Source organism: Phocoena sinus, chromosome 16 (assembly GCF_008692025.1).
Source record: "Phocoena sinus isolate mPhoSin1 chromosome 16, mPhoSin1.pri, whole genome shotgun sequence".
Lineage (NCBI taxonomy): Eukaryota > Metazoa > Chordata > Mammalia > Artiodactyla > Phocoenidae > Phocoena > Phocoena sinus.
In genome coordinates this window covers 71,002,345-71,023,219 of record NC_045778.1, presented here as the reverse complement: position 1 = coordinate 71,023,219, position 20,875 = coordinate 71,002,345, and the positions used below count along the sequence as shown (strand labels likewise).

General features: G+C 34.5%; 1 protein-coding gene across 1 annotated transcript in view; it reads right to left on the bottom strand.

Moving 5' to 3' along the window:
* Positions 1-2,608: 2,608 nt before the first annotated feature.
* Positions 2,609-20,875, bottom strand: part of CCDC172 (coiled-coil domain containing 172) — a 50,270-nt gene continuing 32,003 nt past the window's right edge. The window contains exons 5-8 of the mRNA XM_032607260.1: positions 12,527-12,628; positions 12,063-12,165; positions 3,856-3,943; positions 2,609-2,650 (exon numbers count right to left, since the gene is read on the bottom strand). Of these exons, the coding sequence (XP_032463151.1) occupies positions 2,609-2,650; positions 3,856-3,943; positions 12,063-12,165; positions 12,527-12,628 (335 nt within the window). The remainder of the gene's footprint in view (positions 2,651-3,855; positions 3,944-12,062; positions 12,166-12,526; positions 12,629-20,875) is intronic.

Below are 20,875 nucleotides of genomic sequence, written 5' to 3'. Positions count from 1 at the left end.
TTCTAGATTCTAATTCATTACAATACAATGACTTCAAACTTATCTCGGACTTTAAGAATCTCATCATGGTTTTACACGTTTCAAGAGAAAAAAGATAGGCAGACAATGTGCTGCTCAATTTTTGTTTCTTTTACAGAAGAAAACACTACTATTGATAAAACAGTGAGTACTTTAGAAATCTTCCTGACTCTACACACTTTAAAACTTCTCCTTTTCTTTGCTTTTTCCTCCCATTTCAATAATTAGGCCAGGGAATAAAGAAAGGAATTTCCAGTCCAGTGGTCATGCTCTACATCCTATCATTTTGTTGCTGTCTTCCCCCTAGCCAAATAGCTCCATTAATCAGCAGGAAAAATATGCAGCAAACTATCTATACATCCTAGTATTATCCCCAGTGGAAGGCTGATAATTAGGAAGTTGCTTCTGAAAGAACTTCCATTAGAGTAAAGAACTATGGTGGCATGCCAGGAACCTCAGAGATGTATCAGTGTTACTCTGGGTTAGTTAGGCTTTGGTTATAACTAAGTATAGGGAAAAGTTAGTGAATTTATTTAATGAATGAGCATTAATTTAAAATTTGCCTTTTTATATAGCCAAAGTCTTTACTTCCAGAGTAAAGTCAGTCTGAGACACACTTTTACTTAGATAATTTCAGCTATTTTTCCTACTTAAGAGTTGTATGAATTACGAATTCTTAAAACAACTAAAAGCAGACCTAATCTGCTGGTATACTGACAGTGTAGGTCGTACACTGCCATTTCTATTGGTTGTTGTATTTCCTTTTCGCAGTGAACTTGCGCCTTTGATTGCATTGATTCTAACAGTCCCAGGTATTCTGGCTGGTATCACGCGGGCAGTGCACTGTATTACTCTACCGTGCAGCTGCCGAAACAGTCATTCGATTGTTTGAAAAAAAATAGTTTAAATCTTAAAATATGCATGTTAAGCATTTTGAAATAATGAAAATACGTTATGAACCTCCCATTTTGTCTCAAATTCAATTCATATGAATTCTGATTCATTACTGAATATTAATCTAGATATTCTATATGATGTGAAGACATGACAAGACTGTTATATCAGTAAGAGTTTATTCTGCATATATGCCATTGTGTGTTAGTTGTGCAAATAACTGGCAGATCTCTAATTCACATTGATATTTTAGCTACAAAACCAATAATGAACAAAAATTACTGTGAAAAAGGCTTTACATGTAAACTTAGCCTGCATATTAATGATGTGATACACATTTAATAATAAATATTCAGAAGACTTAGAACCTAGAATGTGGTTAGATAAATGGGCTAAAATAAAACAACTGAAGTCAAGACTAATTCCAGTAACCATTTCCCACTCTGCGTTTGCATATAAAACAGACTGCAATTCTCTGGTACCATTCATTTTTTTTCTTAAGCAAAAGTAATTTACTCTTAAATATTTAAAGAATCAAAATAAAAATAACTTTTGAAAATACAAATTATTTAAACAGATGGCAATTGGTACACATCTCAAAGGAGAGTTTTAACTTTGCTACTTTTTAAAAAAATAAGGATGTAAAGCAACCTATACAAAAAGCTATGCCTTAATAAGACTTGATTTGAAACAAGACTACCTTAACATTAATAGATCTAAGACATTTGTAAACATCTCATATTTGATATTAAACTAATTCAACTAGAATCATAAAAGAAAACATTTGCACTCAGAACTTTAAGTTATATCCTTAAAGTAGCTTTTGTTCCCCTCCCCCGCCTACCACAATTTAGGGCCTTGTTGAATAGTTTCAATATACTTTTTTAAGAAACATGAAAATACACCTTTCTTCCTAGTTAGGACTGCTAACAGCAAAAAGAGATGTGATGTTGGAAATTTGGTGGCAATATCATGATTGATCCAAACATAAGTACACTGTTTTCAGTTGCAATATTTTAGGCCACCAGCAAAAATGAATCCTGATGGCCATAAGGAGACTATGTACCTCCCCGAGTAGATGACTTATTTGATTCTAACCAACACTGGCATTAGGAAGAAAACTGGCAGGCACAAAGTGCTGGAAAGTGGCTGCAGGTGTCCCAGACTTAAATCTGTAGACACATTTAAAGAAAAGTGGAGAAAACTGGCTTCTGTAGATGAAAGGCCTCAGAAGGCCTCTGTCAAAAGACATCTTATGATTACAGAAGGATTAAAATGAAAGTAAGCATCTTTGTTGGTGCAAATGGCACTGACAAAATTGGGTCAATAATCTGAGCTTTTCTTCCTACACTTGATTGGATCTGAGGTAGACTGCAACAAAGAAAGAACAACATCAGAAAGTACAGATCAGCTTAAGGGTCAGGGGGGGAATAACGAGCCTGAGAACACAATATCTGTTTCTCCTTTTTTCTTCCTTTAGAAATAAAATCAAACCACATAAAAACCCTTAAGTTTCAGCAGGTAACAAGACCAAAAAACTACTTTTTTTAAGTGCTAATATATCAACTCTAGATATCAACAACTTTGAACATTTTAAACCTCACGTTTTCCGCAAGAAATGGGCATCATTCATGCATCTACCACAAAGATCTGATACTAAGATGCTTGATCAAATATTAGATAGCTGATCACTTCTCTACAAGTTATTAGTTTCCTGAAGATCTTTCTGTGCCAATGTCTGAAATGAAAACATACAATTATTCATGAGAGAAATGAAATTCTTAATAAAAGAATTATATAAAATTCATGTAAATTTAGCACAACAATAACTGGGCATTTCTAAATTTTACTATTGAAAGTTTTTCTAAATATATAAATTCTATAAAATATAAATCCTAACATACCTATTGGATAATCTTAAATAAGAAAATATTTCCAGAAAGTAAATATGGAAGAAAATGTAGTGTATTAAATTAAACTATATTTTAACATACTTTAAAGCTAGCTATATATGTCTTCTATTAAAATAGAGCATGACAAATACTGTGTTCATTTTATAAACAACCAAAGTAAGAGGTTAAAAGCAATCTGAAGTGCTCCCACACTATCTGAAAATAAGTTTCCAATAATTGAATCCAAAGTTCTGGAAATCATAAAAATTTGTAATAAGGAAGTTTTAGGATCAAATATAATCAAAGTATAATTTATGCCTATCAAAACCAAAAAGCTTTTAAGCATTATGATAGTTAAACTTCTTCAGTGCATTAATCCTCTAATAACAGTTTCAGTCAAGGGGATGTTGTGAGGTCAGGTTTGAATTTTTTTTAACTTAGTTTGAAATTGTACATATTCTCTTTATATATTGATATAACTTGCCTTATGCAGCATCTAATTCTCCAAGACTCAAAACATTTCACAGATTTATATCATGACCTTAGTTTTGTTTGTTGTTGCTGCTTTGGTTTTTATTTATTTATTTTTGGCTGCGTTGGGTCTTTGTTGCTGTGCGTGGGCTTTCTCTAGTTGTGGTGAGCGGGGGCTACTCTTCCTTGCGGTGAATGAGCTTCTCATTGCTGTGGCTTCCCTTGTTGCAGAGCATGGGCTCTAGGTGCACAAGCTTTAGTAGTTGTGGCACGTGGGCTCAATAGTTGTGGCTCGCGGGCTCTAGAGCGCAGGCTCAGTAGTTGTGGCGCACGGGCTTAGCTGCTCCGTGGAATGGGGGAATCTTCCCAGACCAGGGCTCAAACCCGTGTCCCCTGCATTGGCAGGTGGATTCTTAACCACTGCGCCACCAGGGAAGCCCTGTTTTGTTCTTTTGTATCTAGTGCAAATCCATGTGAAGGGCACAATACTAATTCAGTGAGATGTATTCCAGTAAAACCATTCTTACCAGTAAGTAAAAACAAGTGCTGAACAAAAGTTAAACAATCAATTATGGCTTACCAACTGCAAAAATTCTATTTCTGTTTGGAGAGCATCATAAACACTTTGCATGTCATCTTCCTTATAAAGTTCTAATTCTTTTTTAAGTCTGTTTTAAAGGAAAAATTCACTCTATTAATTAGTTCATTAGTAAACTTTTATAATAATTCTTTATTACATGAATAGTGCCAGATTTGCAGCTTCTATTATCGGAATTTCAAGTTAACAGTAAAGAATTTGGAAAGAAATTTTAATTCTCTATAATTTTGTAAGGAACCAGCCATTAAAATTAGTTTAGGAAAGATAATTGGAGGAACAAGAATTTGAAAGAAGAAATAAAGCTATCTCGTTTTTCAGGTAATTTGAAAACATACTTGGAAAACCCATGAATCAGTGATAAAACCAACTCAAACAATAAAATAATTCAGTAGGGTGACAAGATACAAAATTAGCAAACAAAACTAAGTAGCCTTCATTGTCACCAGCAATAATTAACATGACTTTTTCATGGATAGGACATCATAAAAATGTTAACTATCCCCAGTTAAATAAAACTTAATTTGACCCTAATAAAAATACTAACACTTTTTTCCGCTGGTGCTAGGCAAATTTGATTCTAAAGTTCATATGAAAAAAGAAAAAGAACATTCTAGAAAAGCCCTTGAATTTTTTTTTTCCAAGAAAGCCCTGAAAAAAGAGAAAACAAAGAAAGGTGACTAGCCCTGTGAGATATTAAATCATACCATTAATCCTTTATAATTAAAAGAGTGCAGTAGTGGCATATAAATAGAGCAGTGGAACACAGAAGACAGAAATAGCTTAAAAGGGACAAGTGGACATTTAGCATATGCTAAAGGAGCTTCCTCAAACCACTGTAAAAGACTGACTTTTTAATAAGCTGTGTTAGAAAAACCGGATAGCTATGTGCTATGTGGCTATAGATGGATTGTCAAAGCTAAAATTGGCTCTGTATCTCATAGCATACACCAAAATATACTCTAACTGGATCAAAGATTTAAGTGTAAAAAATGAAACTAAGGACAAAGTGAAAGAATAGGGAAATTCCTTTATAAGCTGGTTGTGGCCAAGAACTTTCTCACTATGGCTCAAAATATAAATGAAAAATGAGTACTCAATTCAACTACATTTAAAAAATTGTATAGCAAAACACATGAGTAAAGTCAAAAGATGACAATCTGAGAGAAAATACTTGCCACATACCTCACAGATAAAAGTGTAATCTCTCTAATATGTAAAGGGACTTTAAAATCAAGGGGAAAAAAGACCAAAACTCTGATTAAAAAATGGGGGAAAGTCATAAACAGTCACGTCACAGAAAAAAGTATAAAAATCATCCCTAAACATCTGAAAAGTGCTTAATATTACTCGTGATAAAAATATGGTCAATTTCACTCATAATAAAGACTTGAAAATTTACTACACAGGTATATAATTTCTCATCTATCAGATTGGTAAAACTCCAAAAACTTGATAACACACTTTCTTCATAAGGTTGTGGATAAACACCTGTACTCAGACATTGATGGGGGAATTTAAAATGGTTAAACTTCAAAGGAGGAGAATTTGGCAGTATATAACAAAACTACATTTATATTTTCCTTTTGACTTTGCCAATCCACATCAGTAATACACCCTATAAAAACAAACAACATATGCACAAAGTTATTGTTGCATTATTATTTGTAATCACAAAGTATTGTCAACAACCTGTGTCCATTCTTATGAGACTGGTTGAATAAACTATAGCACATCCATATAATGGAGTATTATACAGTATAAAAAGAATGAAGATAAAGATGAAAAGAAACACAGAAAGGATAAACCAGTAACTAGTGAAATGGTCACCTACAGCAGTGAGTGAAAATGGGGTGGAATAGATATGGAATGAAATGAAACTCATCTGGGTATATCTTTTTTATATACTCCTGACTTTTGAATCTTGATGATTATTTACATATTTGACAAATAAAATTAAATAAATAAAGTTGAGGAAAAGACCATGAAGTTTAACACAAAATAACAGTTGAGTTAAACACAAACAGAAACAAATAAACCTGTTTTTCAAATTTATAATCACAGATTAAAAAAAAAAGAATTCAAGTAATTTTCAAACATAGTAGTCTATAACCCTCAGTGGGATATGTTGTAAGGCAATAAGAATTATAAAGGAATCTTAAATTTTATTTACTACTTTTATTGTTAGTGAAGGTACACAGCTAGTAATTCTAAAATTATTTTACAAGATTGTAAGAAATGGATAATTACATTGATGCTGTTAAGAACCAGAGTTTTCACTAGAAGAAAGAAGATATACATAGAAAATGGAGGGAAGAGGAGAAAAAAAACCTGTCATTTTGGATGTGAATGGAAGGGATCAGTATAAAAAAAATCATGATTTAAAAAAATGGTATTTTTATTTCTGTCCGTTTAAAGTATTCAGAAGCAATGACACCCAGTAGTAATGAGCACATCTAGCATGCTAATCTTAGCTTCTAAAACCAGTACCAACTAAAAGATACCAGGACTCCTTGAAATAATTGGTCCCAGGGCTGAGGTAGGTATTATAATATACAAGATGAGCCTAGAATATTCTGTTGCACAAGAAGGAAGGAAAGTGACCAAAAACTGATGGGAAAATGTCAAAAGACACAAAATTTTAGTTCAAGCGACTGCCTCTAGCCAAATCTGGGACAATTTGAGCATCAAAAATAGTGACAATAATGTATTATAACACATGAAATAAAAAAGAAATCCATGAATCCATAGAAAATCTTAAAAAGGAGAAATTAAAAGGATGGGGTAAGAGGAAGGGGAACTTCTGTCTTTTTTTCCCCCAGAATTTTACTAGCTAATAAAACACCATCAATGTGACATCTATGACTAACTTAACTGGATGACCTTTTCACTGAAGAGGGAACAGCACTGATTTACTACTTCATATAAATGCATTTAGAGTCTCTCAGTAGCAGGTGTATATTAACTTTTGTGCTGTTTCCATTGCAAACGTGCTGTTCACAAAACCACTCTATCTTCAAATGTTCAGAAAGAAAATCCCATGCTATTGACTTTGTGGCTTCATTTCTGAAACAAACTTCCTGCTGTATTAAACAAGTATAAACATTGGTTATAAAAAGTGTAAAACCATTCTAAGAAGAAGTGTTGTAGGTAAAAAAATGCCTGAAATGTTTCAAGTTGTCTGGTATGTTACTGTTGCAGTAAATAAAAAGTCATGATGAAGAACTGTATTTTGGTGACCCTGGTGTTGAGTAATAATAAAAAATAATAGGTGTTGGGAGTTTGAAGTGGTCCAGTATATACTGCTATTCTTGCCCACCTGAATTCTGCCCATCTGAGAAGTTAAGGAAGGTCAAGATGTCAAGTTTGCTACTAATATAGCAGTGACTGGAGAATGTGGCTTATATCTGCACGCAAAGGATTTACTAACACTGAACCCCAGACTTAGACTAATGTAACTCACACTAGTAGAGACAGAATTGGATGCCACAAGCTTTCTTTCATGGAGTCCTACCACTGTAAAACTTAAGGGATAGAGGAGCAGAGTGGAACATACACTCTGAGGCAGGCCATACTCCAGAGAGATAAGGAAAAGAAAGCTGGGCTTCGGTTTATCCTTCCAAACTCACCAATCAGACTGAATCACTCCTCTCCACCACAGAATAAGAAAGAAGGAGTTCTGGGAGGGACAACAAGGAGGGTTAAACCAGTAAAGCTTTTTCTTCATGGAAGAAAAAAACCAGGAGTGGAAAGAAGAATTCCATGGGTCTATCTCAGGGGTTAATATATACCGTGTCTTTGCAAATAACACTGAAAATAGATGAGGAAATTTTATTTTCTTTGTAGTAAAAATAAAATATGTAGACTCAATCACTGGAACAAATATTTATTAAACACTAAGTACCCTGGACTATGTTAGATTCGGACACTGATAGAAAAATGAAGAAGTAGTAGAGGGAGTTCCCAGTTAAGTGGGAGAAACTGATACACATAAATATCATAGAATATGATCAATGATATAACAGAATTATAAACATATTCTCTATGAACACAGAGAAAGGAACAGTAGAGGAATGCTTTCATAATTTATTATGTTTATTCCTTCATTTATTTATTCAATACCTACTATATGCCAACCTCTGTACCAAGGTATTAGACCATGAGTATACAATGGTAAACAAAGTAGACAAGATCTTTCCCCTAACTGAGCACATGATGACACAGACATAAATAAAATAAAGCACATAAATATGTAATTACAAAATGGAATCTGTGCTATCAAGGAAAAAATACAGTGTGTTATTAGGAAAAACAGGTTATAAAATTTAGATCACAGGGATCCTTCTCTGAGGAAATATTTCAACTGAGATCTAAAGGATACGGCATGTCCCATCAGGTAGGAGACAAGCAGGCAAGGGGCAAACAGATAACTTGAGGAGAAAGAAAGGCATAGATAAAGGTCTTAGGTGGAAGAAAGCTCGGAGTGCTTTAAGGAGCAGAGTGAGAAGGGGACCATGGTTGAAAATAACATCAGGGAGGTGGTCATATACCATATTGTGACGAGTCATGGACTTTAGGTTTTATTATGTTCATTATGAAGCCGTTGATGATTTTAATAAGGGGGCTGACACGATTCAATTTATAATGCAATGAAGGTTGCAAGAGTGGATGACGGGAAAGCAGAGAGAGATTGTTACTGTGATCCAGGTGAGAGAGAGTAGTGGCTAGAACTAGGATGGTAGCCATGGAGAGAGAAGTGGAAGGACTCAAGAAATATTTTGGAAGTAAAAGCAATAAAACTTGGTGATGGACGGGGGTAGGGTGAGAATGATGAGATTTCTGAACACACCAAACATGCCTGCTACATTTTGGGTTTACTCAGGAAAAATTACATGTGAGCTAGGCCTTGAAGACTAAATCAGATTTTGAACTAATAGAGAAAAAAGAGAAAGATACAGAGGTGTGAAGTCCTGTGGCGTATTTGGAATTCCACAAATAGTATTCTAATGAACTAGTGGAATAGAGTATGTGATAGAAATGCAGGGAGATAGCACAGATTATGTTTTTGTTTGTTTAATCAGGGCAGCATCACTTCAGATCTATTTCTATGTTTATATTAAATTCTTGGGAATTCAGAACTGGAGCTTAGGAAGGAGGGATTAGTGACAAAGATTTGGAAGTTATCTATGGATGACAACTAAAACTTTAGACCAGATTAGATAGCCCATGGAGAGTACAAAGTAAGAAAACAATCAATGACTAACCTTTAGGGAGACTACACTTAAAGGACAGGCAGGAGAAAAAAATGAGAAAGAAGCCTGAAAGGCATGAAATTCACATGGATAATATGAAATAAAAATGAAATCATAAGTAATTATACAATTATAATTATGTCTAATAATTATAGAGCATTTACTGTGTACCAAGCACTGTTGTAAGGGCTTTATATATATTAAGACATTTAATTTTTGCTATAGTCTTGTGAGGTAGGGCCATTATTAACCTCATTTTATAGATGTAGGGAATGAGGCATAGACAAGTTAAATTGCTTGTCCAAGGTCACTAACCTAGTAAATAGCAGAGGTGGGATTCAAAGGTGTTTGTAATCTTAACCTCTATGCTTACTGCCTCTCGAGACCCTGAGATTTCTATCCTCCCTGGACTACGTGAAAAAACTAGCTTGGTATGTTATACAATCCTCAGGGACGCTTCTTAGAAATTAACACAACCTCTGGTTTAGGTATTAATCATAGCAATATTCTATAAGTTAGTTGCTTTAACATGTGTTAATTAATGAGCCCACACTCTTCACATTAGAATCTTTTAAATAAACAAACATCTTGTAATTTATAAATAGGGGAAGATTACTTAAAGCAGGGACCATTAAACTGTTGTGGATATAAAGTACTGGTTCTCAAATGTAAAATAGATAGCTAGTGGGAAGCAGCCGCATAGCACAGGGAAATCAGCTCCATGCTCTGTGACCACCTAGAGGAGTGGGACAGAGAGTGTGGGAGGGAGATGTAAGAGGGAGGAAATATGGTGATATATGTATATGTATAGCTGATTCACTTTGTTATAAAGCAGAAACTAACACACCATTGTAAAGCAGTTATACTCTAATATAAAGGTGTTAAAAAAATAAATAAATAAAGTACTAGTTCTCTCCATTAATGGATGGCATTAAGTTAGAGTCCAACAAGCAACCTGGACATGACAGGTTAACTTTATAAAAACATAATCATTACAAAAGAATTTCAATAATATAGACAGAATAAAATATGCATCAAAATTTTCTAATTACAAAAAGTAGAAACAATAAGTTCATAGAGATGAAGTTTTAATTTTTTGTAATTAATTTTTTGTAACCCAGTAATTGCTTTCTTACTGGTTAAAGTTTAATAAAAGTAGAAGTACAATTTTAATAACTTTAAAATAAAACTGGTTCTGAACTGGGGACAATTTTGCCCACCCGTCTCTGCCCAGGGGGCACTGAGCAATATCTGGAGTCATTTTTGGTTTGTCACAACTGGGGGTGGGTGGCGCTACTGGCATCTAGTTGGTAGAGGCCAGGAATGCTAATAAACATCTTACCCTGCATAGGACAGCTCTCCCACAACAAAGAATATCCTGACCCAAAATCTCAACAGTGCCAAGGCTGAGAAACCCTGCTATAAAAATAGCACCTATACCAAGAGTCGTTAAACTTGAAAATTTAAGATAAAGGCAATTACTATAGAATTCAGTATACATTTGAACACACAGATGAAAAAGATTATTCTATTCCAAAATTTAGGAATAAAACCAACTTAATTTTGGCCTTAATGATGTTCAGTAAATGTCAGATCATTTTTTGCCATCATTAGCTCCTTGTTATTGCGCTAATTATAAGACTGATGGCCCTCTTTTCTAAAATCTTTACACTTAGTATTTTGACTCTGCTCTTCACACTTGAAATAACTTTTATGGAACATACCAGAAGGGAAACTAAGCTACACATATTAAAGAATTTAAAGTGGGAATTGATAAACATTGGCATTTCATTCAATAACTGCTAAGATGCAAAGAACGGACTAGGTATATTCATTGATGTTTCTTTCTATCCAAATTTCTTTTGTCACCATCTGTGAAGGAAAAGCTCTCTCTAACAAATTTTGTGTGCTTAATTTTAATCCAGGGCAAATATTTATGACCGAGTGATAAACAAAACTGGAGTTCATATTGGAAGCCCCTTTACTACTAACTATAATGATACCAGTGGGCATTACCATTTTTAAAAGTGTAAAAAAATCAATGAGCAGACTGTCATTACAGAAACTCATTCTGCATCAAACTATCACCCAAGAGATTGATATTTCATGCTTATAAAACAACATAAAATTAAATTGCAGATATTTTCTCACAATCTACTAAAATTATGGCCTAAGGCAATACACTGCTAATATGAAGCATTTGTTCAGCTCTAGTGGACTTATTTCCTATATGATTTATGTGAAAGAAGTCTTCATTTGCCTCTTCGTAGATCTGGCAATGAGGTTTCTGTTTCTTACATTAAATGTAGAAAGTATAAGAAGTTCTTTAAAATTAAGCCAGCAAATATAACACTGAATTATTAATAAATAACAGTGAAATTAATAAACTGGGGGGGTGCTCCTTTGGTATATAATTATGTCATTTCAAACCTCAGCCATTCTTTCATTATCCAAGTGCATTAAAAAAATCTAAATATTCCATACAGAAAATACATTTTCAATCTTTAGGCCCCAAACCAGTGTGACAGATTTCAAGTAAAACAGTAGACTGTGTTTTTTTCCCCTGAAATCTAGAAGGACCAAAAATAATTTCAATCATTTCACTCCGGAAAGTTAGGGATAATAAAAAAGAGAGTTGTGGAAACAATACTATATCTTAATCTGTTAGGATATGAATAACTCTGAGACCATGAGGTATATGAAAAGATAAAATTGATTTCAACCTTATCAACCTGATGCATCGTGAAACTTATGTGTAGCACTTTCTAGCCAGTAAAGTGTTTGCTTATTAGTATGTTTCAGAATACACATAGAAGGAAATAATTTCTTAAACGAGCTTTAAAAAAAAAAAGCAACTGTGCGTTTAGTTTTATGCTGAAATCACTTGACAACTTGGAAAATTATCAGATTTTATACCAAAGTATAATAGGCAATTCTTACCTTAAGCATTCAGCATCATTTTGAGGCTTTTCACTAATTTTTATTTTTTCTGCCTCTAGGTACTTGGTAGTGCAAACGGCTTCCTTTTTTTTATCTTCAAAACCTAAACAATTAAGAAAATTCTTACAATCTTTAAAAAATTAAACATAAAGGTTATCTTTATTCATTCATAAGAACAATACTCAATTTTGGTGCTTCACGTAAAATATATGTACTAGTGATTTTTATTTTTCTACTTTAATGTAGCAATTAAAGGCACACACAAAAAAGATCTTAACAAAATTTGTGACATTAAAAATACCAGATCTAACACTGATCAATTCAGCGCTTTACCTGTTCCTTTTTTACGTCAATAGCAGCACTACATCCCAATAGGTGAATACATTTTGAAAGAATAATACTACCCTATAGTAGATATATAACAATATTCATCAGCAAAATAAACTAACTCATAAAGGTAATACCTTTAAGCTCTCTCTGCAAAGTAAATAATTCTTGTATCAATTCACTCTTTTGTTTTTGAAGTTCATTTAACTGGCCACTATCATGTTCCACTGACTTCATTTCTAGAAACAAACAGACAAAAACCAAAAAACATATTTTTACTATTTTAAGTTTTGCTTTATGTATGTCAGGAATGATTAAGTTTTTCTTGTGTAGTAAAAATTTAAGCAGTATATGGTCAATTTTAAGTCCCAACAGCTTCCCTTGGCCACATAGGAACTGTTTCTTCATAAACTGACCAGCATTATTTAAGCAACAACTGGATTCAAAAGAACAAGTTAGTTGAAGGTTAGACTGCTGAATGAGAATTCAAAATAGTGTCATATTACTAAGTAAAACAAGCTTCCCAATGAAATTAGAAAACTCTACTCACTTTTTGGTTACCATGAACAATGCTGCTATGAACATTCATGTACAAGTTCTTACGTAGACATATGGTTTCAATTATCTTGAAATACCAGGGAGTGGAACTGTGGGTCATAGGGTAACTCTAGGTGTAACATTTTGAGAAACTGTCAAACTGTTTTCCAAAGTAGTTGTATAATTGTACATTTCTACCAGTAATGTATGAGGTTTCCAATTTCTCCACAGCCTATCCAACACGCTTATCTACTCGTTTATTATAGCCAGGCTAGGGGCATCTCATTGTGGTTTTGATTTGCATTTTCCTATTTTGAACGTCTTTCATGTGTGGCCATTTGTATGCTTTTGGATAAATGCCTTTTTAAATACTTTGTCCATTAAAAAAACTGGGTTATTTTTCTTTTTATTGTTTAGTTGTAAGAGTTCTTTATATATTCTGGATGCTAGTCCCTTATTAGATACATGATTTGCCAATATTTTCTACAATTCTGTGGGTTGTCTTTTCACTTTTTTGATAGTGTCCTTTAAACTCGAGTTTTAATTTTGATGAAGTCCAAGTTATCTATTCTTTTGTTGCTTGTGAATACCTAGAAAACCATTTCCTAATCCTAAGTTATGAAGTTGTTATTTAGCAGGCAGTTAGGTAACATGATTAGGTCCAAACCTTGCTTTTAAGATTTTTTTTTAAAAGAGTGTGTCCAGAAGAGCCTTAAGTCTAAGGCTAATTTAATCTTGCTATTAAGGCAGGACTCTTCTGTTTAATGAGATCTTTCTATTCTGACAGGATGGAACATGAATGTCTCCCAGTCCTGTGTGAGCTCTTAGAATTGTCGACCTTATGACTCCTCAGCAGTTTTTCTTCACTCAGCCTAGTGGTTTTCCTGTACATATGCACAGAGTAATATACAGCCAAAGGCTCAAAGCAACCTCTATGAAGATTTCTGGAGGTTTTTGTCTGTGTAGTTCTTTCCTCTCAAGTACATTGTCCCGAAAATTTCAGCTAACTTAGCCTCCCTGAACTCCAATCTTTGTATCCTCAACTCAATCAGACCACTCTGCTTTGCTTAAGTTCCCCCTTTCAGTCCTGCTGTCAAAGAATTGCATCCAGGTTAAAAAGCTAGGGTAATCATACCTCATGTGTTTCCCTTCTCTCAGTAATCATAGTCTTGAACAGTCTCTTTTCCTCAATATGTAAAAATAGTTTTTAATATATTTTCTTCAGTTCTAGCTGTTTGTGTTGTGCTCCTTCCTGATTATAAGTGAAAGTTCTCCACATACTATTTAAAGTATCCTTTTACTTGTCTATCTCCCATAGTAGACCATAAGCTCCTTAAAAACAGGAGCTTTCATTTATCTTTAAACTCCAATTCTTGTACAGTGCTTGTCATATATACACAGAACACATAGCATGTGCTCAAGAGAGTGTGCTGAACTGAACTCAAATAAATCATATAATTAAAAATTTTTATTATCCATGTTTTTGTCAATTAATTTAAAATTAACAGTTCTTTGAAAAAAATTAATAAACTCACATTTATGCTTCTGCTCCTTTAATAAATGAATATTTAAAATATAAACATAACTACATGCTAATAATTAAGAGAAGTATTCCAGGATACCATTACAATCTTTAAGAGATTTAAAAAGTGAAACTATATTTTATTCATTATTAACTGATTTATCAGACATTCTATGATATGATTTATGATTTAAAATGCCTTTGTAAAACTTGGGCAAGAGTGATAGAGAAATTTTGGACTTAAATATTCCTGAGGTAGAGAATGTATTATTTTTCTTAGTCCTAACTCTCTAGGCTAAATGGAAAAGGCATGGTTCCAAGATTGTTTCTTCCCTCCCAAAAAATAAGACAAGTGCATCAATTCCTATGACACTTACACAACAGAAAGAATAAACACAATGTTTGTGGTAATAACTTTTTTCCCACTTTTCTACTGCCTCATTTTTTTTTTTTTTTTTTGTGGTACACGGGTCTCTCACTGTTGTGGCCTCTCCCGTTGTGGAGCACAGGTTCCGGACGCGCAGGCTCAGCGGCCATGGCTCACGGGCCCAGCCGCTCTGCGGCATGTGGGATCTTCCTGGACCGGGGCACGAACCCATGTCGCCTGCTGATGCAGGCAGACTCTCAACCACTGCGCCACCAGGGAAGCCCTCTACTGCCTCATTTTAATTTTGTTATTACTTTTATTTTATAGCTTTATTGAGGTATAACTGATGTGGTGATAACTTTTTACTTCCTTCCACTGCTTAAAATCCAAGAAGTTCTAATCAAGCTAGGTTTTATGGCTATGAATATTAAACCAAAGTAAGACAATGAAAATTCATTCCCATCGTTTGACATGTGAATTGTCTTTCTCATATAACTGCACATACATTGCCTATCTTTAAAGAATACTAGCAAGCAAGGTGTGTAATATGCTTCCTCTTATCTAACATCCAAGAAAAACTGATTCACGAACTGGAAGAAAGAAATAAGGGGGATATTTTGAGAAAAATGTTGTGACAATCATTATAGTCATTATTTTGAAGCCAAAAGTGATGGACCCTTTTATCTATGAATTATCAGATGTTCAAAATAAATAAACATTTATTAATTTCACAAATATATACTGAATACCAAATACCAATGCTTCTAGTTGCTCAGGCCAAAAAAACTTGAAGTCAACTGTTAATGCCTCTCTTTCTCTCACACCCCACATCTAATCCATCATGAAATCCTACTTGTCCATCTTCAAAATTTATCCAGAATCCAAACACCTCTCACCATTTCAATTGCTTACAGTCTTGAACTAAGCCATCATTATCTCTGGTCTGGATTACTGCCACTTTTCCCTAGGTTTCTGTTTTGGCTTTTACCTCCATTAAGTGTATTTTCAACTGAGGCCAAAGAAATCCTATTAACATATGTGAGACCCTTCACTCCTGTGCTCAAAATTCTCCAATGACTTCTGATCTCACTTGAGCAAAAGCCAAAGTTTTTCGAATGGCCCACAGGTTTTAAATGATCTGAGTTCTTATTTTTAAATTAATTTTTATTGGAGTATAGTTGCTTTACAATGTTGTGTTAGTTTCTGCTGTACAGCAAAGTGAATCAGCTATACATATACATATATCCCCTCTTTTTTGGATTCCCTTCCCATTTAGGTCACCACAGTGCATTAAGCAGAGTTCCTTGTGCTATACAGTATGTTCTCATTGTCTATCTTATACACAGTATCAAGAGTGTTTATGTGTCAATCCCAATCTCCCAATTCCTCCCACTCCCCCTTTCCCCCTTGGTATTCATACATTTGTCTCTATTTCTGCTATGCAAATAAGATCATCTATACCATTTTTATAGATTCCATATATATGCATTAACATAAGATATTTTCTCTTTCCGACTTACTTCACTATGTATGACACTCTCTAGGTCCATCCACAACTCTACAAATGACCCAACTTCATTCCTTTTAATGGCTGAGTAATATTCCACTGTATATATGTACCACATCTTTATCCATTCATCTGTCAATGGACACTTAGGTTGCTTCCATGTCCTGGCTATTGTAAATAGTGCTGCAATGAACACTGGAGTACATGTGTCTTTTTGAATTATGGTTTTCTCAGGGTATATGTCCAGTAGTGCGATTGCTTTGTCATATGGTAGTCCTATTTTTAGTTTTTTAAGGAACCCCCATACTGTTTTCCATAGTGGCTGTATCTTGTCACCTCTCTGACCTCACGACCTCTCCTTCTACTCTAAAGACATTAGGCTCTTGGGACTTCTCTGGTGGCGCAGTAGTTAAGAATCCGCCTGCCAATGCAGGGGACACAGGTTTGAGCCCTGGTCCGGGAAGATCCCACATGCCGCAGAGCAACTAAGCCCATGCACCACAACTCCTGAGCCTGCGCTCTAGAGCCCACAAGCCACAACTACTGAAGCCCGCGTACCTAGAGCCTGTGTTCTGCAACAAGAGAAGAAGCCACCGCAATGAGAAGCCCACGCACTGCAATGAAGAGTAGCCCTTGCTCACTGCAACTAGAGAAAGCCTGCACGCAGTAATGAAGACCCAATGTAGCCAAAAGTAAATAAATAAAAAATAAATAAATTTAAAACAACAACAACAACATTAGGCTCTTTGTTTTCCCTCAAAATCAGATTAGGCACAATCTCCCTTTGTAGGCTTTATATCAGCTATCCTGCTGTCTGAAATGCTCTTCCCCTAGATATTCATTTGGCTCATTCTCTTACTTCTTTCAGGCTTTATTCGAAACACACCTCATCAGTGAGGGCTTCCCAGGACATCTATGTAATACTGTAACATATACACATGCACGTCTGTCTGCACACACACACATGCATACACATAACGTATCCCTAGAAGGTGGAGAACCACTGGGTTGTGTAGGGCTGGCAAAACAAGTTGAGGAACTTGGTTTGCCATGTTTATCATGATATTTTAAAACATAATGTAACTAAATTAAGAGGCTCATAGTGATAGTCCAGAACTAGTAATTCCTTCTAAAAATATATGGTGTTAATATTTTGGCAACTTGAAGGGGTAAGAATAGCATCCACATCTGAAGTTAAAAACTAATAAATCAAGGAAGATATCAGACAGTGGAAAGAAAACTCTAAGTAGCAGAAAATAATAAAATAGCTATGGAGAGATGAAGATGAAGATTATTCAAAACCCAATGTAACTGGCTGACTAACCATAGTTATGGTCTAAAAGCTCAATGGGAAAGGTCAGAGGGGACAGCCAGGAGAAGAAGGAAGAGAGAAGAGAAAAATCAAGTATCAGGAAATAACAGATATGGTGGTACAAATTAGAAAAGGGAATGGAAGAGCAACCACTCACGGGACAGAAGACAAATGGAAACTAAAACTGCTCTGAGAAGAAAATGGCTCTAGTATGCTTAAAAACTGAGTAACTCCTTTCTCCACCAGCACCAACAGGGAGAAACAGTCACCATAAACAGTTTCCCAGGTGAATTCTTTTGAACCTTGAAGGAGTTGATAATTCTAGTATTTACATTTTTTCCAGCTGGAGAAAGAAGAAAGCTTTTACATTCTTTCTGTTAAGTCAATATAACACACACAAAAAGATTAATCTCACTTGTAAATACTGATGCAAAAATCCTAAAGAAAACATTAGAGACCACAGCTAAGTAAGGTTAATAATAGGATATTTATTAACAAAGTTCACTATGTTAATAGATTAAAGTGGGAAAAGCATATATGATCATCTCAAAAGGGGGAGGGTAGGGAGGGAAAGAAAAAAGAGGGGAGAGAGAGAGAAGGAGAAGAAAGAGAGAAAGTTTCAATCTGGTGTCATGATTAATAGTAAAACTCTTTCTAAGATGGAGACAAAAATCCAGAAGCCATAATGGAAAAGATTGATGAAGATGACTGCAAAAGTTTAAACTTTCTATATGGCATTCAGACATATGCAGACACACACAGAGACACATACATACATACTACAAGTATAGTCAAAGGTAAACAATAAACTAGGACACAAATTTATAACACATGACACAGGGCTAACTTCATTAATTTACAAAAAGCTCATATAAATCAGTAAGAATAAAAATACATAAAGATGAACAAAGAATATTAACAGATTGTTCACAGAAAAAGAAAAATACAAATGGTCAATAAATTCAGATAAATTCAACATGGTGAATAATCAAAGAAATGCTAATTAAACCAACAATGAAAATAACATCTTGACTTGTCAGATTGGCAAAGATTAAAGTCATTGATAATGCCCAGATTGGTAATGGTAGGAGATAATAATTTAGGAAAACAGGCACTCCTATGCAGTTGGTAGGAAAATTAATTCAGTGCTATAAGGAGTGTAATTTAGTATTAAGTCTCTTAATATTTCCCTTTGATTTAGCACTTTCATTAGTAGATTTTTACCACACAAATACATTCATAAAAGTACAGATAACATACTCAGATTATTAGAGGCCCTTGTCGTTGTTCATGTAGGTTGTTTCTTAACTTTTATTTTTATTTGATTTTGTTTTCTTCTTGAATCACCACCAGTCCCACCACCTGTGTACTGTTACCCATATTCACTGGGAATTTAGCTTCTTTCTGTAATTTTCAACTCTACCTCCCTACTGGCTCCAATCCATCAATATTTAAATATGTTCAAATATCTCCCATTTCAAAAAAGAAAAATGAAAAATGGACAATCCCACTTTCCCACTAAAATCCCTCCCCTGACCTTACATCCTCCTGGGTTACTGGACTTTCTATCTTATCTGCAGAGAAACTTCTTCGAAGACTTATCTATGCTCATGGTCACAAATTCCTCTTCCTCACTGCTCAACTGATTACAACCCGGCTTCTGCCCTTCTTCTCTAATTATCTCAATCTGTTGCTTTTCCTAAAGATCACCAGGGACATCCAACTGCTGCTTCTTAGTCCTTATGGTTGACAGTTTGGCAGCTTTGCCAAATATTCTCAAATACAACCTCAAATACTCTCTCCCCTAGGTGATCCCAACTTCACAGAGCAATGTATCCTTTCTTGAATGTGCCTAAATTTCTCGAAGCTCTTTCTCACACTCTGCTGGCTTTCTTCTTCTTCTTGAAAGTCATGGTGTTTCTCAGAGTTCTAGTATTTTCTTTCAATACATTCTCCCTGGGTGATTCCCCAAATTTAATAGCTCTAGCCCAAACCTCTCTCTGAGCTCTTAAGTTAAATATCTAACTATCTGACATCTAGACCCAAACCTCTCATTTAGCTAATCCCTATGACACTTCAGATCTCAGTCTGAAAGTCACTTGCTCAGGTAGTCCTTCCTCAACTACCTAGTCCAGGTTAGGTTCCCTTACATGTTCTCATATCAGTTTGTACTTCTTTTGAAGCAGTCATCAATTTATAATTATCTAATTTATACTGTTGGAGATAGAGCATTAAACAAAATGAAGTACCTGCCATTATGGAGATTAAATTTCATATGGAAACCCTAGACACATTTTGAAAGTATAAAGAACCAACAGTATCAAGCACCAGGAAAGCAAATCTGTTAAAATAAATTCATATCTCTGGAAGAAAGAACACAAAATAGGGGGCTCCTACATTATTTGTGGCATCAAGGACCTTTTTTCTCTATCATTTTTATAGAGGAGTGCCCTTCTATTCCTGGTTTTCTGAATGTTATACAGAACTGTACAGATACACTTACCAGGCCCCCTTTCCATTTCTTTATGTTATAGTTGTCATATATGCATATGACATAGATGTATACAAATTGCCTCTACATTCATTATGAACTCCACAAGACAATATATTTTTTGCTTTAAGAAATCATATGTATTTTTTAAAATTAAGAGAAAACATAGGTACTTGTATTTTATTTGCCATTTCTGATTATTTTAATTAAGATATGAGTTTGTCTCTGGTGTCATTTTTACTTCTACTTGGAGAGCTTCCTTTAGCATTTCTTGTTGTTCAGTCATGGTTGTTCAGTCATGGTGGCAAAGAATTCTCTTAATTTTCCTTTACTTGAAAATGTCTTTATTTTACCTTTTGAAGGATTTTTCACTGGATATAGAGATTTACTTTTCTTTCAACACTTTCATTATTCCACTATCTTCTTGACTTCATGGTTTCTAGTGATAAGTACATGGTCATTTGACTAACTGCTCCCTGTTTTCAAGATTTTTTTATCTTTGGCTTTTCAACAATTTCACTATTATTATGTCCCTATGCATGAATTTCTTTGAATTTATCTTGTTTGGATTTGAGCTTCTTGAATCTATGAATTAATATTTTTCAGCAAATTTAAGACATTTTCTGCCATGATTTCTTCAAATATACTTTCTGCCACATTCTCTCTCCTCTCTCCTTCAGAAACTCTAATTATTTGCATGTTAGACCTTTTGAAATTGTCCCACAGGTCCCTGAGTTTCTATTTTATGTT